The sequence below is a fragment of the Peromyscus eremicus genome, chromosome 8a (assembly GCF_949786415.1).
Source record: "Peromyscus eremicus chromosome 8a, PerEre_H2_v1, whole genome shotgun sequence".
In the NCBI taxonomy this organism is placed as follows: domain Eukaryota; kingdom Metazoa; phylum Chordata; class Mammalia; order Rodentia; family Cricetidae; genus Peromyscus; species Peromyscus eremicus.
In genome coordinates, this window is record NC_081423.1 from 19,707,346 (window position 1) to 19,729,192 (window position 21,847).

A 21,847-nucleotide genomic window follows, 5' to 3' on the forward strand; every position below is an offset into this window, starting at 1 on the left:
GCCTCTGCCGCAGGAGAGTGGCGCCTCACGCCGCGGAGAACTACAACTCCTAGCAGCCTCGCGGAGAGCGGGGCGAGGGGGCTTGGGTCACGTGGGCGCTGGGCCTGGGCGGGCTAGTTCTCAGTGCGGCGGCGGCGGCGGCTGTGGCGGCGGCTGTGGCGGCGGCGGCGGCTCGGGGGACCGGGGCCTTTTGTTTGGAGCGGCTGCGGGGGGCCACGGAGCGGAGAGGCCCGCGGCCTTCCCCAGCTCGCTCGGTCCCGGCCGCCCCTTGCGGGGTTGCGGGGCCGCCCCGTGGGCCGCCCGTCGCCTCAGGCACCGCCGCCCCGCCCTAGGCCCGCCCCGCCCGGCCTGAGGGGAGGAACCGGCCGGGCCTCGCCGCGCGGCCCAGCCAGCTCCGGAGTATTCGCTGCTCTTCGCTGAGCTCTACACCCAAGGCTACCCCTCGCGCCTTAGGCCGACGCCATGAAGATCAAGGATGCCAAAAAACCCTGTAAGATGGGATCTGGGACCCGCGGGTTGGGAAGGCGGCCCTCCCGGGCGGAGCGGCCTGCTTTAGGCTCGGGGTTGTCCGCGGGCGCCCGCCAGGGAGGGAAGAGAGGGATCGCGGCAGCCCCGGGGTTGCAGGCGGCGGACTTCCCTACCCCCGTGCATGCCGGGCGAGCTTCTGCCGCCCGCCAGCCCTCTGCTCCTCTCCACTTGCTCCTGGAGATCTGGGAGGTACACGGGAGATTTTTTTCACTCGGGCTCTCCCAAACGGTATTACAGCTGCTGGTCCGCTCCTGAAGTCAGGGCGAAAGGGGGTGGTCATGGCTGTCAGCTAGGGCTTGGTACCTCTCCATTTTTACTGATTTCTGGATTTCCTGCTTGTGTCCTTGAAGTCCAGGTGGGTTCCTGGGAGTTGTCACTGTTGCGGGTTGGACCTTTTCGACGCGTGAGCGTGTAGTCTGCCAGTAGTTAAATTGCCTTGGCAGTTTAGAAAATCAGCTGGTTTGTGTTTGTTTTAGAAAGCAGATAAACAGAAAAGTTTTTTTTTTTAAAAAAAAGCGTTTCAGTCACCCACTTCGAACCACAGTAATATGGTAAATACCTTGAGAGCTTTTTCTGTAATTGTGCATGCATATACTGCAAAGGTTCTAACCCTGCAGTCAGAGAACACCTCGGGTTTCATAAGCTTCCTTTTAAAAGCCTTTTATTTCTGCAGTTGGTTTATTTTTATTGGTTCAGTCTTTGTGAATGTTGCTCTTTCACTCTCTACAGAGAACTAGGGATGTGGGGATCCGTGTCCCTGTCTTAACTTGAGGTTTTACAGTTTTTAGTGTTCCATGCTATCTTCCCAACTGCTCCAAGAGATCAATTGTGAAGTGGGGTAGCCTGATCCCATTAAGGGTTCCTAGAAACCTCACAGAAGCAGCTTCCAAAGCAGTCTAGAAACTGTTAACTTAAATGTGAATTTTTGTTGTTTAAAGATGAGGGAATTGAACTTCGCCTCAGTAACTTTTAGTATCCTCCGTGCAGTCTGCTCAAAGTGCAATGTTTCTATTCCACCTACAGGGCATAGTCTAAATACTTGAGAAACACAAGTTTGGGTCTTTTGTTTTTAAATTTTAGATTATCTGCCCATGAAATGCATTAACAATGATTTTTGTGTGTGTGAGTGCTAGTTCAAGAAGTCTATGAACCAGGGTGTGGTGGTGTACATCTTTAATCCCAACACTCAAGAGGTGAGCTCTCTCACTGTTCTGAGGCCAGCCTGCTTAACATAACGAGTTCCAGGTCAGCCGAGTTATGTGATGAGACCCAGTCTCAAAAAACCAAAAACAAAAAGGAAGTCTGTGAAGCAGTGATGGTTTTCGTTTACATTTTCTCGATTAAACTAATGCACCCTAGGCCTGCATGGTCAAGCACATTTGTCATCCCAGCTCTTGTAACTCACACAAACTAGTGCATCTAATGCAGTGATGGGAACACCTGACAGCTTCCTTCCGTGAACTCTTTTTCCAGGTGGTGCTGGGCGGTGGTGACTCATGCCTTTAATCCTAGCACTCAGGAGGCAGAATCAGGCAGATCTCTGAGTTTGAGTACAGCTTGGTCTACAGAACTAGTTCCAGGACAGCCAGGGCTACACAAAAAGAAACCTTTTTCTTTTTTATTTTTTTTCTTTCGAGACAGGGTTTCTCTGTGTAGCTTTGTACCTTTTTCTGGAACTCACTCTGTAGCCCAGGCTGGCCTCAAACTCACAGAGATCCATCTCCCGAGTGCTGGGAGTGCTGGGATTAAAGGTGTGCTCCACCACCACCCGGCTCTTTAAAAACAAAACAAACAAAAAAAGAACTCCAAACACATCTGGAATTTATTAATATATATGTTACTCATTTTAATATACTAGAGAATTCAACAGTTGATAATTAGACCAGTTGCTAAATGATTCAAGAGTGGCTTATAATTGAAAGTTTGTCTTCTGTGTTCTTGTTGCCTCCTTCATGCCTTTTGAATGTGATTTAATTATGTGTATGTGTGTGTGTTTGTGTATTGGAGTGCTGGCATCCGTGGGGCCTGGGGTGTCAGATCAGCTCTTGAGCTGAGGTTAAGGTAGTTCTGAGTCACCTGAAATGGGTGCTGGGAATCAAACTCCCAAGAGGTATTCATGTCCTTAACCACTGAGCTCTCAAAAGCCCTGTTTTTTATTTCTATTTATTTATTTATTTATTGGTTTTTTGAGACAGGGTTTCTCTGTGTAGCTTTGCGCCTTTCCTGTTCTGGATCTCGCTCTGTAGACCAGGCTGGCCAATTCACAAAGATCCGCTTGGTTCTGCCTCCCAAGTACTAGGATTAAAAGCATGCGCCACCACTGCCTGGCGGTTTTTTATTTTTTTTATTTTTTTTATTTTAATGATAGTTAAAACTCTTTTCTTGTACTTCAGAGTTCAAACAAACAGGGCTGATGGTAAGGTACAGAGGTAGGACCAACAATGTATCAACTATTCTGCTACGAAGAGATTTTTGGTTACCTTCAGTACCTGTGTCTTTACCACTTAGCCAGAATATGCATTTTGGAATTGGCTATTTATAACTTAGAATAAAACAAACAAAACCTTACTACTCAGTTACAGCTTTAGAAAAGTTGGTGATTTCTTATTCTCCAGTATACACACCAGTACATTTCAAATATAATTGCTTAGACACAAAGCTTCTACTGAAATGGGTTTTTTTTTTTTTTTTTTTTTTTTAAGAATAAGAAGTGTTAAATGCTAATTGGAAGTTTGTTTTCAAGAATGTCAATATTCTGGTATTTGTAAGTCTGTGAACAGAGGATTCTGGCTGGAAAATGAATAAGCTTTGAGCTTGCAGTTTGTACTCTGACATTTGGTTTTTTTTTGTTTGTTTGTTTGTTTTTGGTTTTTTTTTGTTTTTGTTTTTCGAGACAGGGTTTCTCTGTGTAGCTTTGTGCCTTCCCTGGAACTCACTTGGTAGCCCAGGCTGGCCTCGAACTCACAGAGATCCGCCTGGCTCTGCCTCCCGAGTGCTGGGATTAAAGGCGTGGGCCACCACTGCCTGGCTACTCTGACATTTGTATGTGTATTTTGACACCTATGTTTGACATGAACCTGAAAAGTCGGCAAAGGGGTGGGAAAGTAGCTCAGAGGTAGAGTGCCTAGTTTGTACCAGGGTCCTGGATTTGCTTGAATTACCAAAACAAAAGGAGATTGGGAGAGAATATGCAAATACCGGCTTTTTAGTGGAGCTTGATTTTGGTTTTTCGAGACAGGGTTTCTCTGTGTAGCTTTGCGCCTTTCCTGGAACTCACTCTGTAGCCCAGTCTGGCCTTGAACTCACAGAGATCCGCCTGCCTCTGCCTCCCGAGTGCTGGGGTTAAAGGTGTACATCACCACTGCCTGGCTATTTTAATTTTTCAAGACAGAGTTTCTCTGTGTAACAGTCTTAGCTGTCTTGGAACTCCATTTGTAGGCTAGGCTGGCCTCTGCCTCCCAAGTGCTGGGATTAAAGCGCCACCACCACTGGGCTGATTTTGAATTTTGATAAAATGATTTCTGTTCTTCCAAACCATGAAATCTAGAATCAAGCATGATTCAAACAGGAGAACTTCTTTTGGTTAGGTTAATACCAGCAAATTCTTTTTATCAGTCCTCACTAAAAATGTGTCATAATAACATAGTTTTTGAAAGATTTAGAGCAATTCTGAGGAAAATTCAGATTCCCTTGATCAGTGTCCTCTACTCCCATTTTTTAACCTAGTACATATAGCTAGATCTGTGGCTCACATTTGTAATCCCAACGCTCTGTTCAATCAGGATTGCTGCAAGTTAAAAGCCAACTGGGCCTATAATAGTGAGTTCCAGGCCAATCTGAGCTACAGCATAAGATCCAACCTCCAAAAAAAGGCCAAAAAACAAACCATGAAATGCAAAAGAATTTGTTCATACACTCGATAATAAATGTCTCCTGTCAGTATATTGCTTTGGAAGCATTAGTGGGGATGGGTCAAGAAAATGACCTGTAACTATACATGACACTCGCCCTCCCCTTAAGCAAGGCTATATAGACCATGAATGAATTTCTCAAAGAAATTCTAGATTTTATGAACTGAAAGCAGCTCTTGGTGATAACCACATTCTTTTTACCTAGAGGTATGTTTTATAAATGGCCAGCCATTTGTCTCAAGTGTCATTCATTTGATGTGGCCTTCTTGTTACTCACTTTTCCAATACTAAACAGTTCAGTTTCCTGATTTTTTTTTAAAGATTGATTTATTTATTTTGTATGCAGTGTTCTGTCTGCATGTGTGCCTGCAGGCCAGAAGAGGGCGCCAGATCTCATGACCGATGGTTTTGAACCACCATGTGGTTGCTGGGAATTGAACTCAGGACCTGGAAGAACAGCCAGTACTCTTAACCTCTGAGCCATCTTTCCAGCCCCAGTTTCCTGATTATTTTTCTTCCCCCTTTTCTTTTTTGAAACAGTGTCTACATATGTACCCTGCTTACCTGGAACTCTATGTAGACCAGGCTGGCCTCTGCCTTTGAAGTGCTAGGATTAAAGGTGTATACCACCATGCTTGGCCATGAACTATTTCTATAGAAGAAAATAATGAGAATTACTTCTTTCTCTTATTCAAAATTACATGCAGAGAGAGAGACAGATTGACTGACTGACTCACTCTGACTTTGGTCTCAAGTAACTCAGTCTCACTTTGAACTCATGGTGTGTCGTCAAGGATGACAAGCCTGATCCTTTTGCCTCTACCTACCTAGAGAGTGCTGAGATTACAGGTGTGCAGCACTGGCCAGTGCTTTCTGCAGCACTCTGCCAACTGAGCTGCATGTGGGAGCCTACATGTGCCATCTACATAAATGGTGCCCACAGGCCAGAAGCAGGTGTCAGATTCCCTGGAGCTGGAATTATTGGCACTTGTGAGCCACCTGGAATGAGTGCTTAGAACTGAACTCTAGTCATCTAGAAGAGTAGCAAACACTCCTAATTGCTGAGCCATCTCAGCCCAACACCTTGGAGTGAGGGCCCAGAAATCTGTAGTTTTCTTTCTTTCTTTTTTTAAAATTTATTTATTTGTATTTTATGTACATTGGTTTTTTCCTTGCATGTATATCTGTGTGAGAGTGTTGAATCCCCTGGAACAGGAGTTATAGACAGTTGTGAACTGCCATGTGGGTGCTTGGGAATTGAACCTGGGCCCTCATGGAAGAGCAGCCAGTGCTCCTAACCGCTGAGCCATCTCACCAGCCCCCTGTAGTTTTCAAATGTCTAGATAATTTTCAACTTGCCAGGCACCTTTAGTTTTTAAGTGCCTCTTTTTGTTTTTTTTTTGTTTTGTTTTGTTTTGTCTTGTTTTTTTTGTTGTTTGTTTGTTTTTGAGATAAGGTTTCTTTGTGTAGCCCTGGCTGTCCTAGAACTTGTTCTGTAGACTAGACTGGCCTTGAGCTCAAATCCACCTGCTTCTGCCTCCCACCACCACCCTGCTTCTAAGTGCATTGTAAACTTGTCTGTCTGTTCTGTATGTTCCTACTTTAGAAAGCTTTCTGATGTTCAGCCAAACTGTATACTTTCTTATGGAGAAGAGAAATGGTGCCTATATTGTCTGTCGAAATTATCTATAGATTCAAGACTCAGTCTCTTTCCCTAGCATGCAAGGGCTTTTGTGCTTGACTCTGTATTTTCTCAGCTGAAGCCTTTCTCATATTTCCCTAACTATATTAGGGCTCTGCCTTTGGCTAGGCTAATTTATTTTTTTTAAGCATTCTCCACATTCAAAGGAGTATCAGATTTTCTCCCCAGAGCCACATAGTCCAGTTAGCTGAGGTCCTAAACCTGAATATTGCTCCTAGCCCAAATGCACTTGTCCTTTTATATAGGCAGATCAGTGTGGTTAATCATATGGACCAAAGAAACTTAACATGCTGAATGAGCAAAGAAGGATTTCATTTCCTTTTAAAAACTGTATCAGTGCCTGTGTCCGAAAGCCAGTGTGGGATCCCATGGAACTGCTGCATGATACAGTGGAACTCAGATCCTCTGGAAAAGTAACAAGGCTTTTAATCACTGAGCCATCTCCCTAGTCACCCGGAGTTTCAATTTAAGGAGATAGTTTTTCCATTGGTTACTTGATTTGTGATTATAGGCCAGGTTTTTTTGTGGGGTTTTTTTTTTTTTTTTTTTTTTTGAGATAAGGTTTCTCTGTTTAGCCCTACCCACTTGTTTTGTTTTTTTGTTTGTGCACGTGTGTGCGAGCGCATCTCTGTTGTGTGAGTGTAGGCAAGCACACATGGTAGTCCAGTGTTAGTCCTTTGGCCCTCTACCTTGTTTGGTTTGAGACGTGTACTTTTCCTGTTTCCCTTTGGCACTTGGCTTACAGGTGCTAACTAGATGTGCTGCTGTGTCCTGTGTCTGTCTTTTACATTCGTTTTGGGAGTTAATTGGCCACTGAGCCTTCTTCTTAGCCCCTAGTTTTATTATATTAAAATCTTTATAGAAGGACTGCAGAGGGCCTAATTTCAATTCCCAGCACCCATGTGGCAGCTCACAACCATCTATCTGTCCCAGATATCCTCTTCTAACCTTGAGTACCAGGCACATACACAAAGGCAAAACACTCATACACATAAAATAAATAAAACTTTAAAAAACAAAACAAATAATTTTTAAATCCTAGTGCTAACTGATGAGTTTAAATTCTTCTTGTAACATAAGTCACATGATAAGCATTTAATGAATAGGTGTGCCTGTCAGATAAAGAATTAAAAGGTCTTGTACAGTGTCTAAATATCATGTAAGTTTTTAGAAAGTATACAAATAGCTGGGCAGTAATGGTGGTGAACACCTTTAATCCCAGCACTCGGGAGGCAGAGGCAGGTGGATTTCTGAGTTTGAGGCTAGCCTAGTCTACAAAGCGAGTTCCGGGACAGCCAGGGTTACATTGAAATCTTGTCTCAAAAAAAAAGGGGGAGGGTTGGGGATTTAGCTCAGTGGTGGTGCACAAGACCCTGGGTTCGGTCCTCAGCTCCAAAAGAAAGGGTTGAACCATCTCTTCAGATCATTATATATTTTTTAGCCGAGTGGTGGCGGCAGCAGCAGCAGCAGCAGCAGCAGCAGCAGCAGCAGCAGCAGCAGCGGCGGCGGCGGCGGCGCACGCCTTTAATCCCAGAACTCAGGAGGCAGAGGCAGGCGGATCTCTGAGTTTGAGGCCAGCCTGGGCTACAGAGTGAGTTCCAGGACAGGCGCAAAGCTACACAGAGAAACCCTGTCTCGAAAGAAAAAAAAGGGGGGGGCGGGGTCTGGAGGGAGTGTACAAGTACAACTGAAGGAAAAAGATGAGTTACATAAGTCTTAGCCATTAGATATCAACTAAGTACAAGATTCAGATTAAATGAAGTTTGTGGCTAAATAACTATTTCAGTTTCTTTTCCCACAGTCAACATGTTTTTTGTTTTTTTTAATTCACAGCTTTCCCATGGTTTGGCATGGACATTGGGGGAACTCTGGTAAAGCTCTCATATTTTGAACCTATTGATATCACAGCAGAGGAAGAACAAGAGGAAGTTGAGAGCTTAAAAAGCATTCGGAAGTATTTGACTTCTAACGTAGCGTATGGATCAACTGGCATTCGGGATGTACACCTTGAACTGAAGGACTTAACACTTTTTGGACGAAGAGGGAACTTGCACTTTATCAGATTTCCAACCCAGGACCTGCCTACTTTTATCCAAATGGGAAGAGATAAAAACTTCTCAACCTTACAAACGGTGCTGAGTGCTACAGGAGGCGGTGCTTACAAGTTTGAGAAAGATTTTCGCACAGTAGGTGTCTTACTTGAAAACCAAAAATTAATGAGAATATTCAATTTTAAATACAAGGCTGGGCTTCTAAAGCAGTGATTCTCAACCTTCCTAAAGCTGCAACCCTTTAATATGGTTTCTCATGCTGTGGTGACCCCCAACCATAAAATTATTTCATTACTACTTCATAACTGTAATTTTGCTACTGTTATGAATCATAATGTAAATATCTGATACACTGGCTATCTGATTTAATCCCTGTAAAAGGATCCTTCAACCCCTTCCCCAAAGGATCAGGACCCACAGGTTGAGAACTGTTGATCTAGGGTGCTCCTTAATTTCGTTTTCCCTGAGGTATATGTGCATGACTAGATTTTGACTTGGAACATTTTTAACAACTTTATGTGCTGTCCACATTGCCCAGATTTCAGTGTGTTGATGGAATGTGGTGTGAGGAGACCCTGGTGAGATCTGCCTTACTTACTTTTACTGTTTTACATTTGTTTTCCTTTTGTTGTTGGTGGGAGTTTCTTGATTTTGGTTTTTGGAGACAGGGTTTCTTTATGTAGGCCAGGTTGTCCTCAAACTCGATTGGCATTTTTGTTTTGTTTGTTTTTGTATTCATGTTAGCCATCTCCTGAAATCAGTTATGTTAGTATGTACCTCTTGAGGTTATAATGCATATGGCAAGAGAACTTTTGAAGGGATACTGTGTTTCTGTATTTGGAGTTTTATCACATGTAATTCAGTATTTTGGAATGTTGGCCTAGCAAATTAACATACATTAAAACTATGTGAGCAATGTTTGTGGTCATTGATAGGTAAAATTAATGTGTGTCAGAATAGTCAAAAATAACTCAGAGGTGGGATGATTTTTTAAAATATGCATAACTGTCCTGTGCACAACAAATGTCTGCCATGCCATAACCCTGTCCACTAAATTTCTTTTTCTTTTTTTAATTTCGAGGTGGATGTTTTTATTTTCTGTGCATGGGCATTTTGCCTGCATGTAAGTCCGTACACTTATGTGCATGTCTACTGACTAAGATGGTCAGAAGAAAGTATTAGAGTTCCTGGAACTGGAGTCGCCGTGTGGGTACTGGAATTGAACTCTAGTGTCTAGAAGAGCAGTCAGTGCTCTTCTGTCCCCTAAATGTTACTTTGACCCCTGCCTCTTCATCCACTGAAATCTAAAGTACCCAGAGGCAATGCTGCCTTCCTTCACTGAGAACTGGTGGATTAAGTGAAATCCTTGATAGATTTTGACCCTAAACAAACAAAACAAAACATGCAGTGCCTTAAATAATACTAAAGTTTTATAAAATCTATGAAAACTAATATAATAATTAACCCAAGTATATTTGTTTGACCTTTTAAAAATTCTCATTTTTGCTTTTTTCTTCTAGATTGGAAACCTCCACCTGCACAAACTGGATGAACTTGACTGCCTTGTAAAGGGCTTGCTGTATATAGATTCTGTCAGTTTCAATGGGCAAGCAGAATGCTATTATTTTGCTAATGCCTCAGAACCTGAACGATGCCAAAAGATGCCTTTTAACCTGGATGATCCTTATCCACTGCTGGTAGTGAATATTGGCTCAGGAGTCAGTATTTTAGCAGTTCATTCCAAAGACAACTATAAAAGAGTGACTGGGACAAGGTAGTAATCTTTTTTTTGGTCTGATGACATTATTTATTCAGCAAAAGTTCTGGGGTGCATTTTGGTTTTTTTCTTTCTGTCTAACTATTATTGGTGATAGAGATCAAACATAGGCCTCATACTGTTGCTAGGCAAGTGTGCTACACTGAATTGGGTCCCCAGCTGCATCAGTATGTTGCTAGTTTGCTAGTTTTACCAGACAAATAATACTTATTTGTACAACAGCAAAAGTATATAGGGGGCTGGAGAGATGGCTCAGTAGTTAGGAGCCCTTGCTATTTATTGCAGAAGACCCAGATTCAATTCAACACCCACATGGCAGCTCACAGCCATCCTTAAGTCCAGTTCCAGAGGTTGTAGCCTTTCCTGGCACTAGCCACACACGGTGCTACATACATGCAAGCAAAACACTCAAACACATAAAAGTAATGTCTTTAAAAAGAATATAGATGTGTAAATTAAAATGTTGCAGATCTCTTTTTGTAAGATGTTTGTGTAATGACTTATAACAAGTCCCTAAGTATTTTTTAATGGTCAACATCAGTTGGCATCGGACTTTGCATAATGATGAGTTAATTTTTGTATAGAATAATTCCACTGTTTTTTCCTAGGTTTAACAGAGTTGCTAGCAGTGGCAGTCAGCATTCTGTTGACTTCAGAACTACAGTATCTGTTTATATTTTGTTTAATTTCTACAGCATTTTTCCCCCGTTTTTATATTTAAGCATAAAACTTGCCCAATACTTTATAGATTTGCGTTTAAACTACAGTATCAGACAGAGTAGTTAATTATTTTGCGTTTATTTTTATTTATATGTAGGACACATAAGTAGTGCAGGTGTCCATAGAGGCCAAAAGGTGTTAGATCCCTGAAAACTGAGTACAGGTAGTTGTGAGCTGCCAGTTGGTGATGGTGGGAACTGAATCCAGGTCCTCTACAAGAGCAGTTAACCTTTGAGCCACCTCTCCAACGCTGTAGTTAATTTTTAGGATGAATTTAATGATAACTCCTTATAGAATAAATTAATGTTCTCAAGTAGACCATAACTTTTTAATAACCTGAAATGTGAATGTGAATTGTTTTTACAAGACTTAATTCTCTTACATATTTCATCAACATTTAAGAACAGGTAGCGGGGGCTGGAGAGATGGCTCAGAGGTTAAGAGCACTGCTTGCTCTTCCAAAGGTCCTGAGTTCAATTCCCAGCAACCACATGGTGGCTCACAACCATCTGTAGTGAAATCTGGTGCCCTCTTCTGGCCTGCAAGGATATGTGCAGACAGAACACTGTATACATAAATAAATAAATCTTTAAAAAAAAAAAAAAAAAAAAAAAAAAAAGAACAGGTAGCAATGCCTGTTCAACTATGGGAGCAAAAATTTTGAAATAATTTAGGTAGGTTTATGGGAGGGTCAATTTTAAAGCAATACTCCTGTTGAAATATTTAAATGCATTAGTACTCTAATAGTGATTGGTACACTAGAAGCCCACTTTTGTACTGTCATTAACCAATGACTATACAAAACATTCTTGTTTTGATTAACTACAAAAAATAAAAATTAAAAAAAAAAGCCCGGCAGTGGTGGCTCACACCTTTAATCCCAGCACTGGGAAGCAGAGGCAGGCCGATCTCTGTGAGTTCAAGGCCAGCCTGGTCTCCAAAGTGAGTTCCAGGAAAAGTGCAAAGCTACACAGAGAAACCCTGTCTTGAAAAACAAAAAAACAAAAAAAAATTTAGGTGATTCTACCAAGCAAAGAATTTACATTTAAAGACTGGAGTCGCACAATTACATTTCATGGACATATCCAAAATTATATGGGAATAGTACCAAATAAATTTGTCATTAATGCGATGATCAGCTGGATATATCCCCTTCCTTCCTCTAAGTATTGGTCTGGTTCATGTTAGATGTTCATATATCATAACTGAATTGATTTCAACCTAATTGGGCAACTAAATAAACCTTTCATAAAGTCATTTTTTGGGAATTTAAAGAACAGATTTCCCTTTGCGTGGTATTTTTAGGACATAGACATCCTTTTTGAGTCTTTCTGTATTGGACAGACTGACTGACCCAGAACTCAAGGTCTTGTCTCAGCTTCTCTAGTGCTGACAATTGTAGCATGCATTATCTCACCAACCTATTACTAGTGTTCCTTTATTTATTTATTTATTTGGTGGTGGTGTTTTTTTTTGTCCCTGTTCCCATTTGCGGCCCCCCCCTTTTTTTTTTCCCAAGACAGGGTTTCTTTGTGTAGTTTTGGTGGTGTCCTGGATCTCACTCGGTAGACCAGGCTGGCCTCAAACAGAGATCCACCTCGCTCTGCCTCCTGAGTGCTAGGATTAAAGGCGTGCGCCGCCACCGCCACCACCACCACCACCACCACCACCACCGGCTTAATGTTTGTTTTAATGAGTACACAGTAGTATATTTTTAGCAATTACAAAGTATAAACTATTAAATTCCAGGTGGGGTTTTTGTCCCCAGCAGACTTAGCCTTTGAGATGACAGATTTGATTTTGTTAAGTAGTTTTTCTTGTCTTTTATTATGTTGATATTTAGCAGTTACCATGTTTTCCCTTTGTTTATTCAATAAATAAATGTGTCTTTTTACTTTGGGAAAGAAAATAACATGTAAATGCAATTTAACAAGATTGTCTTATTTTATTTAGCCTTGGAGGAGGTACGTTTCTTGGTTTATGCAGCTTATTGACTGGCTGTGAAAGTTTTGAAGAGGCTCTTGAAATGGCATCCAAAGGTGACAGCACCCAAGCTGATAGGCTGGTCCGTGATATATATGGTGGAGATTATGAAAGATTTGGTCTGCCAGGCTGGGCTGTGGCATCCAGGTAAGTCAAGTTGTCTATTTAGTTTTTGGAAAATAGTAGGTCATGGGGTTTAAGGGTGATTTCTTTGTTTAGAGTCCAAGTTTTGAACATTGAAGTAGTTTAAAAATAAAATACTCAAGCTGGGTGGTAGTGTTTCATGCATTAATCCCAGCACTTGGGAGACAGGTGGATCTCTGAGTTTGAGGTTAGCCTGATCTACAGAGTAAGTTCTAGGACAGTCAGCACAGAGAAACCCTGTCTTGAAAACAAACAAATAAATTCATTATGAAGTTTACCCTGTAAAAAAAAAAAAAAATTGCCTTGTGCTGGTGATATTCTCAGTGGAGGAGCATTTGCTTAGTCTGCCCAAGGCCAGGGTTTGATTCCCTGCACTGCAGAAAAAAAACTTCTCAGCTGGCCATGGTGGCACATGCCTTTAATCCCATCATTTAGGAGGCAGCAGCAGATGGAGTTTGAGGCCAACCAGTTCTACAAAAGGAGTTTTAGGTCAGTCGGGGCCACACTGTGATATACTGTCAAAAAAAACCCAGGAAAACAGAAACTTCTTATTCTGAAACACCTATCTCCTGTTGCTATATGGAAATACAAATCATATCCTATAATCCTCTGCTTATCCAAAAACTTGTGGCACTACATAGCATATAGTATACATACTCTAAAATAGTCATACATCCTAGAAATCTTTACACCTTGTTCATGTTGTCCTGTCTATAGCTTACATAGCTTACATTTCCAAAAGTAAAGCACAAATGCTTTTTACAGTTTTGTTTAGCATACCCTCCAAATGGTGGCTTTTCACCTAACCCACCAAGTAAAAGTATTTCCCTACAGTTGAACTAGTATGCTGTGAAACATTTGAGTTTTTGCTAATCTGGTAGAGAAGCAGCATTTTAGTGTAATTTTAATTTGCATTTCTTTTACCAACACTGAGGCTAAGAACCTTATGTGGTGTGCTGTTAGTATTGATCTGGTGTTTTTGTTGGCTTGTCACACAGTTGAATTTTATCAGTCCTTTCTTTAATGGCTTCTGGATATTGATTCATAGTATTCCACACTCCAAATATATAAAGGAATTAATCTGTATTTTCTTTCTTTTGGTACTTTAATGTATTACTTTTATACTTCAGTCTTTGCTATGATATAAACAAACATGATTTATAATTTTTCTTACAGCTTTATGTGAGAGCTATATAGATCCAGTTTTAATTTTTCAATTTTTTTCACAAGGACCTAACATCTATTCTTATTTTTTTCCACTGATTAGAGATGAATTCATCATGCACTAGTGTTTTGTTTTGTTTTTGTTTACTCTGGATATACCATTGCTATACTCTCTTAAAGCTATAGAAGATAAAAGTATGCTTACTTATTTTTTGTGTTCATTAAATTTATTAACTTAGGGAATGACATCCTTGGGCCAGTAAGATGACTCAGTGTGTAAGGGTGCCTGCTGCCATGCTTGTCTACCTGAGATTGAGCCCGAGAACCTACTGAGTAAAAGGAGAGAACTAACTCCTACAAGTTGTCTTCTGACCCGAGTGTGTGTGTGCACACAGAGAGGGAGAGAATAACTAAATGTTTGAAAATGATAGCTTTATGATATGTTATCTTTCTGTTACAAAACTTATCTGTTTAAGGCACTTTTGTACCTTTCAGACATTTAGAAAGATGTCTATATATTTATATTAAATTTCTCCTAAACAATTTAAAATTTTGTTAGCCTATTTTACACATAATGGGTTTCATTATGGCATTTTCATTTGTAAATATAATTTTTGTTTTTGTTTTTTTGAGGCAAAATTTCTCTGTGTATTCCTGGCTGTCCTGGAACTCACTTTTAAAGGCATGCACCACCACCGCCTGCTAATCTAATTTATTTTTATCGTGTTCACCCCTATTACTCTCCTGTCTCCCCACTCTTGATGATCCTCTTCTAAGTAGTTAGTCAGTCCCCTTCTCCTTTTTGGATTTCTTTTCATGACCTAATAAGTTGCTCATCAGTACTTTGGCAACATAGCAGTGGCTGTGTAACTGAAGAAAATGTCATTTTTCTGCCCCATCAACTTTTTAACTACCTTCAGATCCTCAAAGAGGGGTGGAGCTTCATGTATTCACTCCCTGTATTCCTAAATATTTTTGTTTATATGTGATTTCCATTGTGTTGTGATTGGCTGTTGCTTGTCATGGTATCCATTGCCCTCTAGAAGTAGTAGTGGACTTTGCCTCCTTAGCACATCTCTGCATTCTCACAGAGACCCTTGGCTCTTCATATTTGATACCACTTGTGATATCAGATATGTTTCATTATTTTTGTGTGGCATTAATCTTGGTCATTAACCTTGGTTGCTTCTGTCTAGAATGTTTCTTCTCTTTTTCTCTTAAACTAGTTAAATTAATTTTTACTGTAGAAAGCCTTTGTTCTGAACTTTTTCTTATCACAAAAATGCAGTCTTTATTCTTTCTTGCTCCCTGTAATTTGGTTTGTCTGTTGTCTTGTTACACTTGGTGTCTCTGTGGCTCTCCTCCATGTGGTGTGCATTGTCCATAGGGTAGCCTCAACAAGATGGACACAACAGGAACTTGGAATGTAGTTAATGCATGCCACATGGTCAAAGAGCTGCCTTTAGATATACTGACTTTTTAGTAAGATGACCAGTTCTAGTTCATTTCACCTTTATTTTGACCTTTTCAAATATGGCTTATAGATAATGTATCATGTGGCACGTATTTCTATTGGACAATGCTGCCCTAGCCATTATACTGCTTCAGGTACCTTTGCATCAGCATAATGCTTGGTCTGTCATAAATGCTTGTGTTATTGAATGAAAAGGATTTGACATTAGAGCTGAAATCATCTTTAACAATATTTTGACTTTAAAAAGTTTCTGCTCTTTTTTCTTGGCTTCCTAAGAAAATAATCTTAATTTTCTTGTGTTATATTTGGTTTTAATATGTATATATAATGAAAATCTTTGCTTCCTAGTAATGAAGAAGTCTGTTTTTTGGTTTTTTTTTTTACTTTTAATTCTTTTTAAAATGCTGCATATTCCTTTTGGATTTTTGTTTTGAGCTGATTCCTATGTGCTCATGATCTTTGGCCCTAACTGTATAGAGCTATTATAGATATGTAAATTAATGTGTGAATTATTATTACCAGTAGATTTGATTTGTCTGTTTCTTTTTTTTTTTTTTTTTTGCAGTTTTGGGAATATGATTTATAAGGAGAAGCGAGAAACTGTTAGTAAAGAGGATCTGGCGAGAGCTACTTTAGTTACTATCACCAATAACATTGGTTCTGTGGCACGAATGTGTGCTGTTAATGAGGTAAGAATACATTCAAGAACTTTTAATTACACAGAATACATCTGGGTACAGTGGTGTATGCCTTTAATCCCAGCGCTCAGGAGGCAGAGCTCTATGAGTTTGAGGCTAATCTACATAGCTAGTTCCAGGCCTTTGAGGTTATATAGAGAGACCTTGTCTTTTTGTTCTATTTTTAAATAAAAATCGATTCCTGTGCATCTGACAGAACCCCTTATTTTCCATTGAGGCCTTTCAGCTTGAGATCCATTTCTTTACACTCTCAAATGGATAAAAGATCTTGCTTGCAGCCGGGCGGTGGTGGCGCACGCCTTTAATCCCAGCACTTGGGAGGCAGAGCCAGGTGGATCTCTGTGAGTTCAAGGCCAGCCTGGGCTACCAAGTGAGTTCCAGGAAAGGCACAAAGCTACACAGAGAAACCCTGTCTGAAAAACCAAAAAAAAAAAAAAAAAAAAAAAAAAAAAAAGATCTTGCTTGTTTACCTAGTTTACCAAAGGATTTTTTTTTTTTTTTTTTAATGAGAAATACAGCACTGAGAGGCAGAACTGGGCAGATCTCTTTGAGTTCAAGGACAGCCTGGGCTGCAAAGAGAGTTCCAGGCCAGCCAGGGCTACATGGTCAACTTCTGCTTCAAAATAACCAATAAAAAGAAAGAAAGAAATACAACAAATATGCAAGCCCCTTGGTGTTCAGTCCCCAGCCCTATAAAATAAAAAGAACCAACTTAGGGCCAGACAGGACAAATAAGTACTTATTCTCAAAATGTCTTCAGAAATGAATACACAGTCTAAATCTAAATGGGAGTGAAATATAAGTGTAAAACATTTTGAGATAACTATTGAAGAAAGCATTGTGGAGTCTTTGTTTATAATGAATGGAGTATTCAATTAGTGAGATACTTGGAAATTTTCTTACTGCCCTCGGCTTCTTTACAGTGCTGCCTTGTTGCATATGGATCAAGCAGCATTGTACAGGGCTATGAAGGCATTGAGACTTGTTCTTCACATGCTGTCTGAGTGATGTGTCTTGCTTGCCTTTAGAAAAATATGGAGGGTTGGGGAAATGGTTCAATGACTGCTGTGCAGAGGACCTGAATTTGAATCCCTAGCGCCCATGTAAGAAGCCAGATGTGGCTTTGGGCCTATAACCCCAACAGGAATGAAGGAGGAGACAGGAGGATCCCTGGGGCTTGCTATCAGTAGCAAAACTCTTAATCTTCAACCTAAACTATTGTTTCTTAATTTTATGTGCATGGATATTTTACCTGCACGTGTGTCTACACCATTTACATGCAGTGCCTGTGGAGGACAGAAGAAAGCATTGGATTTCCTGTGACTAGAGTAGTTACATGTTGTTGTGAACAGCTAAGGTGCTGGGAATAGAACCCTAGTCCTCTGGAAGATCAGCTTGTTCTCCTAACCACTGAGCCATCTCTCCAGCACACAAACTATGTTTTAGTTAATGTATGCCTCCTGTTCCGCTGTCTCCATATCTTCCTCTTTCTCAACTTTTATGTTATTCACCCTTCATGCTCCCCTTACCCAGTCATTGCTACTGTCCAACTCTCTGGAGGGACCAGGTTGCATTGCATGGTACATGGTTAAAACATAACTAGACACTACTTTTTACATCAATGTTAGGTTTGCAGGAAAACTGAAATAGGAAAGTACAGGCTGTTGTCACACCTTCCACACATGTACACAGTTTCTCTGACTCAGCATACTCTGGATCTTGGTATATTTGGCTGTAGTCCAAGAAGATGTAGGACATGACATCAGCATTAAAGTCCAGAGTTCGTATTTGACATTAGAGTTCACCTTCAATTATCTAGTTCTTGAATAATCAGAAATATAGAACTGTATGCCAGGTACTAATGAATGACATAATGTTCTTACATGAATATTTTTAATGTCCTAAAAGTCACTTGCTTCTTTTCTTTCTTTCAGAAAATAAACAGAGTTGTCTTCGTTGGAAACTTTCTACGTGTCAATACTCTCTCTATGAAACTTCTGGCATATGCTTTGGATTACTGGTCAAAAGGTCAATTGAAAGCATTGTTTCTAGAACATGAGGTATGAAAACATTTTTTGTAGTTATTTAACAGCATGTTTTGCATGAAAATTTTCTACATTTCTATATGTAAAACTGTAAATATGTGTGCATATGTGGAGACCAGAACACTACTTCAGGTGTCATTATCAAGAACACCGTCCCCATCTTTGAGACAGGGTCTCTCACTGGCATGGTGAGGCTGTATTGGTTGGACAGCAAACCCCAAAGATCTGACTCCCCACATCTGGGCTTATAAAGATACACTGCCATCTAGCTTTCCTATTTTTATGTTGGTTTAGGGAATCAAAAATTCGATTCCTTGTATTTACAGATTGAGCTATTTTCCCAGGCCTGGGCTATGTTATAACAAAGGATTCTTTTTAATTCCCTCAGTGTATTGTAACCCACCCCCACCCTGAGAAGTAACTATTGTAAACTTTTGAAATCTGTAAGATTTGTTTTCCTAGTTCATCTTGATGGTACACTCCTATAATCCTAACAAGCAAGATGTTAGCCTAGGTTTGAAGCTAGTTCGAGGCTAGCCAGGATTACATGTCAAGACCCTGAGTTCAAACAAACAAATAAAAAACCAAACAGCTTACTTCCTAGGTTTTTTTTCCTATTTATAATATCCAGTTAAATTCTAATCTGTGCAGTTAATCAGTCTCATATAATGAAATCAGATGCTTACATTATTTTGAATTAATAACATTCAAAGTATTGCTACAGTAAGTTTCCATATCTCATTGTTGCAGCTCTCTGTACAAATTGGAATGGAATGTTCTCTTACCCTTCTACAAGGCACACCCTAAGAGTGTCAAAGCTCCAAGGAGTTGTTTGTTTGTTTGTTTGTTTGTTTGTTTATTGACTAAAGGGAGGGAGAAGGTATATTATTTATACTATATTAGTTGTTTAAATGTTAGTGTCTAAAAGCCATAGTTTAAAGATAATTATTTCAAAAGTGTATAGAATGCAGCTTAACATTTTTTATTGCAGTCTGTAGTAGTGACATCCTTTTGACCACTAGTTTTATTAATTTATGTCTTTATTTTATCAGATTGACTAAGAGTTTGTCAATCTTACTAACATTTCCAAAGAACCAACCCTTTGGTTGATTTTGTATTGTTATTTTAATCTCTATTTCATTAATTTCTTCCATGATACGATATCTTGCTGTTGCTGTGTTTAATATTGCCTATTTGTTTGAGCCTTGGGGCTGCATCATTAAGTTGTTTGATATCTCTCAGGGTTTTGTTTTTTTCGAGACCGAGTTTCTCTGTGTAGCTTTTTGAAGCCTGTCCTGGAACTCACTTTGCAGACCAGGCGGGCCTCAAACTCACAGAGATTCACCTGTCTTTGCCTCCCAAGTGCTAGGATTAAAGGCGTGTGCCATCACCGCCCAGCTGTTTCTGGTTTTTCAAGACAGGGTTTCTCTGTGTAGCTCTGACTGTCCTGAATCAGGCTATCCTCAAACTCAGAGATCTACCTGCCTCTGCCTCTGCCTCTGCCCCTGCCTCTGCCCCTGCCCCTGCCCCTGCCCCTGCCTCTGCCCCTCCCCAGTACTGGGATTAAAGGTGTGTCTTACCACACCTGGCTAGTTCTTTTTATTTAATTCAGTCCATTAGTCTGTATCTTTTTAGTGGTGAGTTGAGGCCATTTACATTTATTAATTAACAAGGAGAGGGTTGCTATTTTCAGAAACTAAGTGCTTATTTGCTGGGTGGTTGGTCTCCTTTCCTTCTGTATTAGTTTTGATGGTTTGCTGGGTTCTTTTGAACTTAGTGCTTCTTTCCTGAATCTAGTTTGTTTATCTTTTGTGGAATGTATCCTTTCCTGTATTCATGTGAAGAAGACTATATAAATGTGTGTTCTTGAGCCTGGCGGTGGTGGCGTACACTTTTAATCCCAGCACTTGGGACGCAGAGCCAGGCGGATCTCTGTGAGTTCAAGGCCAGCCTGGTCTACAGAGCAGGACAGGCACCAAAACTACACAGAGAAACCCTGTCTCGAGAATAAATTAATAAATGAAAGAAAGAAAGAATGAATGAATGAATGAATGAATGAGTGGTCTTAACAAGTAAATTTAAAAAGCTACATTGCCTTAAACTGTTTAAATCATGCAGGGATACTTTGGAGCCGTTGGTGCACTTCTTGGACTGCCAAATTTCAGCTAAAACGTCAGAGAACTTTATGAAGAAATGTCATCCAGGAGGAACTGATCCAGAGACTGTATTCATTATTTGTTACTGGGAACCAAAGGATAAAAGAGTAACACTATTTGTGTTGATTTTAAATGTCAGAACGGTGAGCTCATGAGCTTTGCTGCCTGGAAAGACCTCTGTAATGGGAAGTATTCCTCATTGATTGTCCCCTGTTTGTATATATAGCCAGCGTTCTATCTTATATGCAATACAGCCTCTTGATTGTTGAACTTTTCTCAAAAAATGATTTTCTATTTATTTGATGTAGCCAGCATTGTAGTACTGTATGTTCAAACACACTTCAAATCTCAGAAATGTTTGCTTATGCAAAATAATTAATACTAAATATTTGTTTTGAGTCTGTTTTATGTATGTTTGGTTACTAGTGAAGAGGAAGTTACATACTCTGTATCATTTATTGTACTGGCAATCAAAGATGATCATTTTCTGTGACTTTAGAAATGTTAAGGCAATATTAAGTATTAACTATGGTAGTAGTTTTATAACATATCCTCTTCAACAAAGCATGTCTCTGACCTCTCCCATAAGTACAGTTTTCTCTCAGTTGATGAGTTGAAATACTGTATTTAAACATAAACCTGACTTTTTCTTTTGAATCCCTGAAATTTTTTGCACATATCTGGTGGCGTTAAGTTTTCTTTTATTTCATGCATCAATCAGTATATGTGTTAAGATGTTTACTGTTTTAAAATGGGGGCATAACCACATACTTTGGAATCTGCCTAAGTCCTCAGACTATTCAGATGGAATATGGTTAGACTGAGTGACATTCTGTTCTTTCCCAACTATGTGTATCTCAGACTCACACATACACATTTCTTCCTTCTCATTAAGACAACTATGAAAGCTGATTTTTATCCTGCTATAAACAGCAAAGGGCAGAATCAGATGTTGTCTAAAAGGGTATTTTGAAACTGTGTGACTCTGAGGTAGTATTGCTGAGTTACAAATGGATCAGTATTTGTGTTTTTTGGTCATAAAAGCATTGCAGATCCAAAATTTGTCTTTGCTTCTGCCTTGGAATTTATTCTTGTTTTTGAATTCCTGATTTTATAATGTTAAATCTCTCAGATTTTACATTTGCAGTAACATTTTAGAGGCCAGTAGTGTGTCATAAAATTGAATCTGTAAGGGAAATGGACCTGTATTAATTACCAATATTTCTGGAAATAACCTTAAAGAGGTTAGAGATTGTCTACACTTCAAATAGTATTCCAGTGTGGTTTCTGAGACCCTAGTGTTCTGTAGTAAGAAGTTTCCACCAGACTGTCAGGAGGTGCTTGATAAGACAGATCTCCATGTAGTTTTCAGATTTTATGTGCAGGTATTTAAAATTCAGTTTTCTTCACCTAAAGATATGAACATACAAATAGTATTTGGGGAGTCTATGAAGATAGTGTTTGCCCAGTAGACTGCTTGGAACTTTGAAATCA

General features: G+C 40.0%; 1 protein-coding gene across 1 annotated transcript; it reads left to right on the plus strand.

Annotated features, from left to right (window-relative positions):
* Positions 1-337: 337 nt before the first annotated feature.
* On the plus strand, positions 338-20,723 carry Pank3 (pantothenate kinase 3). Its single transcript, XM_059269248.1, has 7 exons — positions 338-490; positions 7,975-8,327; positions 9,713-9,966; positions 12,643-12,819; positions 16,020-16,143; positions 18,087-18,212; positions 20,316-20,723. The coding sequence occupies exons 1-7, from the start codon at positions 463-465 to the stop codon at positions 20,364-20,366; spliced, it is 1,113 nt and encodes a 370-aa protein (XP_059125231.1). The 5' UTR covers positions 338-462; the 3' UTR covers positions 20,367-20,723.
* Positions 20,724-21,847: the final 1,124 nt, after the last annotated feature.

Bases quoted from the DNA above. Each gene is read 5' to 3' on its own strand.
- Pank3 (XM_059269248.1), top strand. From the start codon at position 463: ATGAAGATCAAGGATGCCAAAAAACCCT. The intron at 8,328-9,712 runs GTAGGTGTCTTA...TTTTTCTTCTAG, and splicing joins TTGAGAAAGATTTTCGCACA to ATTGGAAACCTCCACCTGCA. The intron at 16,144-18,086 runs GTAAGAATACAT...TCTTTCTTTCAG, and splicing joins GAATGTGTGCTGTTAATGAG to AAAATAAACAGAGTTGTCTT.